Source organism: Pan paniscus, chromosome 1, assembly GCF_029289425.2.
Source record: "Pan paniscus chromosome 1, NHGRI_mPanPan1-v2.0_pri, whole genome shotgun sequence".
NCBI lineage: Eukaryota > Metazoa > Chordata > Mammalia > Primates > Hominidae > Pan > Pan paniscus.
In genome coordinates this window covers 99,760,714-99,770,453 of record NC_073249.2, presented here as the reverse complement: position 1 = coordinate 99,770,453, position 9,740 = coordinate 99,760,714, and the positions used below count along the sequence as shown (strand labels likewise).

General features: G+C 36.6%; 1 protein-coding gene across 4 annotated transcripts in view; it reads left to right on the top strand.

The window, feature by feature from the left end:
* VPS45 (vacuolar protein sorting 45 homolog) overlaps nt 1-9,740 on the top strand; it is an 87,206-nt gene that overhangs the window by 10,078 nt on the left and 67,388 nt on the right. For 3 of the 4 annotated variants that reach the window (XM_003817318.7, XM_063605608.1, XM_034934438.3), the window contains exons 2-7: nt 392-526; nt 3,952-4,012; nt 8,033-8,112; nt 8,716-8,784; nt 8,894-9,031; nt 9,470-9,580. In XM_003817318.7, the coding sequence (XP_003817366.1) occupies nt 392-526; nt 3,952-4,012; nt 8,033-8,112; nt 8,716-8,784; nt 8,894-9,031; nt 9,470-9,580 (594 nt within the window). Of the gene's footprint in view, nt 1-371; nt 527-3,951; nt 4,013-8,032; nt 8,113-8,715; nt 8,785-8,893; nt 9,032-9,469; nt 9,581-9,740 lie in introns of all 4 variants that reach the window. The other variant, XM_034934436.3, reaches the window with a different exon arrangement.

Sequence of the window (9,740 nt, the reverse complement as noted above, 5' to 3'; positions counted from 1 at the left end):
TTTGGGATGGGCCTACTGTTTCCACTCAACATTGTGTTTTTAAAGTAAAGCTGTTGGAGCTCAAGCTGAAATGACGGATTATTTGTTGGCCACAGACCAGAAAACAAAACTCTTTAAGGTGATAGAAAAAAATATTTTTGGAAACTTATGGATTGTTCCTGTTCAAAGAGACCATGTTTTTTGTTTTTAATCTTGAAGCTTCAGCTGAAAGGATAGAGCGTATTTTTCATTCTCGTATGTTACCTACCTGTTTGGATGTTCAGTAAATGTTTTCCGTATATTACTATTTAAGTTATCCAGCTAAGTATTAATGAAAAAAGAGGGTTAGATGTGCTACTTGTTTTTATTATTCTAGACTAGCATACTTTTAGTTAATCTTTTGTTTTTACAGACTGGCATAGTGAGTATGGTATACACACAATCGGAGATTCTACAGAAGGAAGTGTACCTCTTTGAACGCATTGATTCTCAAAATCGAGAGATCATGAAACACCTGAAGGCAATTTGTTTTCTTCGACCTACAAAGGTACTGCATAAACTGAGCTTCCATCTGCCCAGGCAGATGCAGAACACTCTGATCTGAAAGCATTAAGAAGGCAAAATAAATTTGTATTATCATAATTTGTGGCATCATAATTATCCTGGTTCATCAGTGTTATAACCTTCATTTTTCTTGTTTTGTTTCCATATTTCAGTTGACCCCTTACAGCCAGTTCTTCCTTCAAGATGTTTTTTAGGTTCACAGCCATTCCCATTGCCACTAATGAACTACTCTTAACGGAGACCCACATTACTTTATTCCTGGATTAATCTCCGTATCTGTCACATTGAACACCATCAACACTTAATTTTATATACAGCTATGAGTGTCTTGAATCTTTGCCACTTTATTCACATTTATGCTCAGGAACCTGTGGTGGCTTGATGTTACTTCCATGATTAAATCTATATTTAGCCCAGCAATTAAAGCCCTACTTTGTTGGTTTGATCTGCCCATGTGTATCCAGCCTTCCTATGTCCTAGGTCTGCTTCTCCTCTATAGCCAGCTAGGCTACTGTTGGAATGAGCAATTCTACATGCTCATTCCTGTTCCTTGTTTGTTGTTTTTTTCTTCCACTGATTAAAAGTTATTTGGCCATTTGTCACTTTTTATCCATCATCTTCTAAATCTAGCTTGAGTCTCTCCTTTAAAAAGCCTTTCCTATTTTAATCTTATTTGTTACACTTTTTTTTTTTTTTTTTTTTTTTTTTTTGAGATGGAGTCTCGCTCTGTCGCCCAGGCTGGAGTGCAGTGGCGCAATCTCGGCTCACTGCAAGCTCCGCCTCCCGGGTTCACGCCATTCTCCTGCCTCAGCCTCCCGAGTAGCTGGGACTACAGGTGCCCGCCACCACGCCCGGCTAATTCTTTTGTATTTTTAGTAGAGACAGGGTTTCACTGTGTTAGCCAGGATGGTCTCGATCTCCTGACCTCATGATCCGCCCGCCTTGGCCTCCCAAAGTGCTGGGATTACAGGCGTGAGCCACCGTGCCCGGCTGTTATACTTTCTTGATTCATATTCATGTTCTTCAACTCTAATGCATTTTATCGTGCTTGTGCATATGAACTTTCCAAAATGCAAATTTGATCATGACACTCCTGCTTGAAATCCTTGAATGACTTCTCATTGCTTTTCTGATAAGGGCAAAACTCCTTAATTGTAGCCTTCAAGGTGCAGCATGGTCTGGTTTCTACCATTTCTCCAGCCTCATTTCGAACCATTCCCCTTTTGCACTCTGCATCTTAATCACCCTATATATATCAATCCGCTATATTCCCCTTGTCCCGTCATGCCACGGGACGTTTGCATAGTCTTCTTCCTCTGCCTGGAACTTAACTTCTTCAAGTAACCCTTCACTGTTTTTGCTGACCAGGTCAAACCTGCCCCTTATATGCATTTACAACACCATCTTTATCTCCCTATTGTGTGTAATGGTTTGAACTTTTATATGGTTTATGTGATTACCAGCAGTAAGCTCCATGAAAACAGATATGATATCTGTTTTTTCTCACCCTATATTCCCAATTCCTGTCACACAGTGGACACTCAATAAACAGTTGCTGAATTAATGAACACATGCTGTGTTATAATAGTTTCCAATTGTTTCATATTTGTAGCTCTTAGTCATGAAATTTTGGTTCAAGAGATATGTTAGAGATCATCTAGTTCATTATTTCCTAATGTTTTTTATTAGAGAAATTCTTTCACTGTTATGTACTGTCTCTCGAACTCTTTTAAGAATCTTTCCTTTTGGCCGGGCGCGGTGGCTCACGCCTGTAATCCTAGCACTTTGGGAGGCCAAGGCAGGCGGATCACGAGGTCAGGAGATCGAGACCATCCTGGCCAACATGGTGAAACCCCGTCTCTACTAAAAATACAAAAAAAAAAAAAAACAACAACAAAATTAGCCAGGCGTGGTGGCAGGCGCCTGTAGTCCCAGCTACTAGGGAGGCTGAGGCAGGAGAATCGCTTGAACCAGGGAGTCGGAGGTTGCAGTAAGCTGAGATCACGCCACTGTAGTCCAGCCTGGCGACAGAGCAAGACTCCGTCTCAAAAAATAATAATAAAATAAAAATTAAAAATAATTTTTAAAAAAGAATCTTTCCCTTTTCTTTTTCCTCTTTTATATATTCTCTTTTGTCTTTTTCCACATTGTCTGAACTTTTAAGAATCTTTTAATTCACTTTGTTATTTTTGCCTAGCATATTACGAGGAAGTAATTGAGGTTTAAAAGATTTATTATTTAAATTTTTTGCCTTAAGATTATATTATAAAGTTAATTTGAAATCTAAATTGCATTTTTAAATCTAAATTACAATTTTTAAAACCCTTTCCCCATTAATAAGCAGTATATATTGCTTACTTTTTTTTAATTCTGTAAAGAAATGTGATTTTTAAAACAAATTAATATGTTTAGGGAACAATTTATATTGAAATTTAACCAGGTGTTATAGTATCAAAAATCAATAAAACCTGCATTATAATCTTATGTAATTGGAATCTTATATTTTGACCATATAAAAATCAACTTTTTTGTTTTAAACTTTCATACTTTATTTTAAAACTATGTAATTATAGAAAAGATCTTAGCCTGCTACTTGCAAATACTTCACAAACATTGTAGTTGTGCAGTCTTACATCCCAATAAATTAAAAGCCAAAGTGAATATAATTAACTTTATTTTCTCTTGAATGTTAATTTTTAAAGGAATAGACACATTTGATGCTCTATATAGGAATTTTGATCAGGCCAGGCGCAGTGGCTCACGCCTGTAATCCTAACACTTTGGGAGGCCAAGCCAGGTGGATCAGTTGAGGTCAGGAGTTCGAGACCAGCCTGGCCAACATGGTGAAACCCCGTCTCTACTACAATTACAAAAAATTAGCTGGGTATGGTGGCACAAACCTGTAATCTCAGCTACTTGGGAGGCTGAGACAGGAGAATTGCTTGAACCCAGGAGACGGAGGTTACAGTGAGCCAAGATTGTGCCATTGCACTCCAGCCTGGGCAACAGAGTGAGACTTAATCTCAAAAAAAAAAAAAAAAAGAATTTTGAGCAAATGAATACAATTTATAGACAAGCAGCTTGATGTGAGTTTGCAGAATTATAATCAATTTTATGTTGTGTTTCAACATCTGTGTCCTTTATATTCTTTATCTTAATTTGGCCAAAATGCAGCTGGTTAATATTTAATATTATACACATATTATTAAATAATATATGATTCCCGATCATTGTATTTAATTTATCTCTTTTGTCTCCAGCCCTTACCCACCAACATAAAAGCACACTTAACCTAGACTTCAATATGCAGTAGACGCAGTAAACAAACAAATCAATGGGTGAATGCTTATTACTTTTTTCCTTAAGCAACTCTCCTCATATTTTGTTTGCTTGTTCTTCATTTTCTAGGAGAATGTGGATTATATGATTCAGGAGCTCCGAAGACCCAAATACACTATATATTTCATTTGTAAGTATGTTAGTTCACTTTTTCAAACATGTAACAACATCCCAGTTAGTGTGTTTCATTGAGCCCTTCATATCATCAATAACTTCATTGAATCTGTCACTATAAAAGTCTAGTTTATTTAATGTCCTTCCAAAGTATTAAAAATCTTTTGACCTGCCGGGCGCGGTGGCTCACACCTGTAATCCCAGCACTTTGGGAGGCCAAGGTGGGCGGATCATCTGAGGTGAGGAGTTTGAGACCAGCCTGACCAACATGGTGAAACCCCATCTCTACTAAAAATACAAGATTAGCTGGGCATGGTGGCACATGCCTGTAATCCCAGCTACTTGGGAGGCTGAGGCAGGAGAATCGCTTGAACCGGAGAGGCGGAGATTGCAGTGAGCCGAGATTGCACCATTGCACTCCAGCCTGGGCAACAAGAGCGAAACTCCATCTCAAAAAAAAAAAAAAAAAAAAAATCTTTTGACCAGTATTCTGTTTCAGAGGGCTAAATGTGATTTCCATTCATCTTTGATTGCTTAAATTAAAAATTTTACATTTTACTTTGCCTTTCAAGATGCTTTGTAAGTCAAAAGTTTTAAGTAGACAAATTTCACATCTCACCCCTGCCAAAAAAAAAAAAGTATATACTTATCCCTATTTTACACTTAAAAATTGAGGCATGGAAGCTGATTTATTTTTTGAAGTGGGAAGGTAATACTTGAGTTTGCTGGAAAAGCAGAAATTTACTTTACATACCAGATAAAAGCCTTTCACTTCTCTTTGTTACTATATTTAATGCACTGAAAGTATAAATCATCAGGTAGTGATCTCTTATGTGCACAACTTTCTTGGAGTGGGGGTTAGGTAGGGGAGGTCTGGAAATAAACTAGGCTTGTGTTTACTATACAATTTACATGGATTTTTTTGATCCAATACATTCGGCTGTAGAAGTTACATCCATTCTCCTCTAGATGTCATTATTTATCTTTATGTTAATAGTGTTAGTGTAGTCTATTTGGTAACATTTCCAAAACCAAGGACTAGATTTAACAGTAAGTAGAGCATTTGAGAAGTTTTAAAGCTTACTTAAAGGTATTAGAGTTTTAGGGTTTAGACTACAGTCTAAGATGTACATACTTTCTTCAGCGTATACTACTTAAATAGAATAATGATACAAAAAATTAACATTTGCAAAAAGACTATATATATATATATATAAGAGCTCTCTCATATTTTATTTCATTCAGTTCTGTGTAGAATTGAAAAGTTACATAAAGCTTGTCCAGTGGGTTTTCAGTGCACGACGCCCCAAGAGGTAAAAATAGGCAATTTTATTAATCTGTGGCAACTTAATTTTTGTTTGTTTTTGTCTGTTTGTTTTTGGCTAATAGTCACAGGTTTTCTTTTTAAAATTAAACTTTCTATTTTGAAGTAATTGTAGATTCATGTGCAGTTAAAAAAAAAACAACGAATAATAATACAGAGATCCCAGATACCCTTTACCCAGCTTTCTCCTGTGTAGTATCTTACATGATGATAGTACAATATCACAACCAAGATGTTAACACTGATACAGTCAGGATACACAACATTTTCATCTCTATAAGGATCCCTTTTATTAGCTTATATGGACTTCTGTCCCACCCCAACCCCCTCATTAACCCTGGTAACCACTAATATTTTCTCCATTTTATATTTTGTCATTCGAAGAATGTTCTATAAATGAAATCATACAGCATATAATCTTTTGGGACTGGCTTTTTTCACTCAGCATAATTCTCTGGAGAGTCATCCAGGCTGTTGTGTGTGTGTGTGTGTGTGTGTGTGTGTGTGTGTGTGTTTGGTTTTTTTTTGTCCGAGAAGCAGTCTTGCTTTGTCACCCAGGCTGGAGTGCAGTGTCGCCATCTCAACTCACTGCAACCTCCACCTCCCGGGTTCAAGCGATTCTCCCACCTCAGCCTCCCGAGTAGCTAGGATTACAGGTGCACACCACCATGCCCAGCTAATTTTTGTATTTTTTTTTAGTAGAGACAGGGTTTCACCATGTTGGTTGTCCAGACTGGTCTCAAACTCCTGACCTTGGGTGATACGCCCGCTTCAGCCTCCCAAAGTACTGGGATTACAGGCATGAGCCACCACACCTCACCTGTTGTGTGTATTAATAGTTCATTCCTCCTTTGAGCTGGAACTGCAAAAAAAAAAGTTTTCTTAATTTAAAAATAGTTCATTTCTTTTTATTGCTGAGTAGTATTCCATGGTATGAATGTACCACAGTTTGTTTAACTATACACCATTGAAGGACATATGAGTTGTTTCCAGTTTTGGCTATTACAAATAAAGCTGCTATAAATATCTGTGTACAGATTTTTATGTGAACATTAAGTCTTCATTCTCTGGGATAAATAACCCCCAGGAGTGCAACTGCTGAGTCATATGGTAATTGCATGTGTGATCTGCCCACCTTGGCCTCCCAAAGTGATGGGATTACAGGTGTGAGCCACCGCACCGAACTTTTAAAGACATACAAAAGTAGAATAGTATCATAAGTTCCAATGTACCTATCAGCTGGTTTCAACAATTATTGAGCCTCACCCAATCTTGTTTTAGCTATACTGTCACCTACTTCTCCAGCAATATTATTTTAAAGCAAATCTAAGACATTATATAATTTTATCCATAAGTATTTCAGTAGGCATCTCTAAAAGATAAGGACTCATTTTTTTAAAAACACATTTCCATTATTACATCTAGATTAAAAGTGAAAAATAATTATTTATTCTTTTTTTTTTGAGACACAGTCTCCCTCTGTCACCCAGACAGAGTGCAGTGGCATGATCTCGGCTCACTGTAACCTCAACTTCCCAGGTTCAAGTGATGTTGCCCAGGCTGGTCTTGAACTCTTAGTACCATTTTCAAATAACCATTCAGCGTTCAAATTTAAAATTGTCTTTTTTTTTTTTTTTTTTTTACAGTTTTTTAAAATCGGGATCAAAGTAAGGTTCACACATTGCTGTTGGTTGATATGTTAAGTTTCTTAATCTTCTGTATAGGTCCTCCCACCCCTGCCCCTGCTGCCCCATGCAATTTATTTATTGAAGAAACTGTTAAGTTTTCCACAGTCTGGATCTTGCTGATTGCATCCCCAGGGGGTAGTTTAACATGTTCCTTGAAGTTTAAAATATTCCTCTGTCTTCTAGTTCCTGTAAATTCATAGGTGAATACAGAGCCTTAATTAGGTTAAGATTCGATTTCTTCTTGGCAAGAATACTTTATAGGTGGTATTGTGTGCTTTCATTGGCTGCTTATTCTTTTGATATTAGCAGCTGCTGATGCTCAATGCCTGGGTGCATTCAATTGATTCATTGGGGGTTAGAAAAAATGATGATATTCTAATTCTGTCATTAACATTTGTTAGTTATTGTTGAGCTGGAATGTTTTCACAAAGAAAAATTTTCCGTCATCTATTTGGTTACCTGGTAGTACAGTTTATATATAAAAGACAGCATGAAAGTTTACTTCTTTCTCCTTATTTTCAATAAAATGACTTACTTCCCTAGTATTCTCATTCTCCAATTCCTCCGATGGAGTCTTGCTCTATCGCCCAGGCTGGAGTGCAGTGCTCACTGCAAGCTCTGCCTCCCGGGTTCATGCCATTCTCCTGCCTCAGCCTCCCGAGTAGCTGGGACTACAGGCATCCGCCACCACGCCCAGCTAATTTTTTTTGTGTATTTTTAGTAGAGACGGGGTTTCACCGTGTTAGCCAGGATGGTCTCAATCTCCTGACCTCATGATCCACCTGCCTCAGCCTCCCAAAGTGCTGGGATTACAGGTGTGAGCCACCGCGCCTGGCCAGTCCTTTTAAAATATATATATATATATATATATATATATAATTATGAATTTGTGGATTAAATATATTTTTGCTACCCATTCCAATTTGAAGGTCACTTATTCATTAGGCTTTAACTATCAGGCCCTTTTACATATATTGCAGCAGAAATTCTCTCCTTTGAGTCAACCCCAACTCATGTGTTTCAGATTTCAGTAATGTGATCAGCAAGAGTGACGTGAAGTCATTGGCTGAAGCTGATGAACAGGAAGTTGTGGCTGAGGTTCAGGTAAACATATTGGTCCTGTAACACATCTCGTATGTTGGCCCTTTTTAAATATTTGAGTCTAAAAATAAAAAATAAGGAAAGGTCTGTCTCAAAAGAAGTTTTATTATGAATACTTGAATATGTTTATCACATAAATGAGGAATATTGTTTTCAGAGGCAGCAAATAAACTAGTTTTGAATTTTTCAGAAGGATGTGATAGGTGATAAATGAATAAAAAGAATACCTGTTTTAAATTATATTCTCTCTCATGACAACACATTGGACAGCAAAGTTCTTTTTTATCTGAGTAGAACATTGTATCTCCTATTAGCAGTATTTTATTTTTACTAATTGATAAGTATGCATAGAGGTCTCCAGAAATATAATGTGTATAACCTTACAACCTTTATTTGTTAGATTTATTATTATTGCTACTCTTTTGTAATTATTTTAATTCTCCCACGTTGACTGTTGTTACCCAATTATTAATTGAACAATTTTGTATCTCTTTACACCTGTATTTCACAAAGTTTGGCTATATCATATTATATCACTTATGAAAATATTACTGCTTGATACAATTGAAGTTTATGGAATGACTATTCTTGGTGCTTTATTTGCAGGAATTTTATGGTGATTACATTGCTGTGAACCCACATTTGTTTTCCCTCAATATTTTGGGTTGCTGCCAGGTATGGAAGGAAAGGTTTAATTTATCAGTCGAGGGTTAATTCAGCAAATAATTAGACTTGTAAGAGAAAATTCAAATATTTTCTCTGAATATATGTTTTTAACAAAAAGGGTCGAAATTGGGATCCAGCCCAGCTATCTAGAACAACTCAAGGGCTTACAGCTCTCCTTTTATCTCTGAAGAAGTGTCCCATGATTCGTTATCAGCTCTCATCAGAGGCAGCAAAGAGACTTGCAGAGTGCGTTAAGGTATGGCATTACCTATTCCTGGTTCCAAAACATAAAGGCCATTCATTTCTCTATCATATTTCAGAAACTAAAGGAATAGTTTATTTACAACCAAGGAGATGATTGTATGTTAGGTTTCCGAGAAAAGAGGTAGGTATATGTAATGTAAAACAAAAAGCAACAATTAGAGCTAAGATTCTTAGGTTTAACCCAAGAAACATTCACAAGCTATTTAACTTTTTTTTGGTCCAGTTAAACCACTTATAAAATAGGGTTTCATATCCTAACCTCTTAAATAGTATGCTACTAAACTTTGTGAGACTTTTGAATCCTTCATATGGAAGATCTATGTGGGTGCAAAGAACTATTGTTAAATGTAGCGTTTATTAATTTCCTATTTATATCATTTCTATATGTAACTAGATGGTTGCACAAACCATCTTTCTCTCTCACCCACAGCAAGTGATAACTAAAGAATATGAACTGTTTGAATTCCGTCGGACAGAGGTTCCTCCATTGCTCCTTATTTTAGATCGCTGTGATGATGCCATCACCCCATTGCTAAACCAGGTACAAAACCCTTTCTTGGCATAATAGAAGGATAATTTTAAGTGATATTCATCAAAATACAGATAGGGAAGTAAAAGCATGGTCCATTTATTTGCCTCCTTATTTTTAGCTATTCTTGGTTTTGCTTTGTATTTCCTGGTGTTTTGGTATCATGATTCTT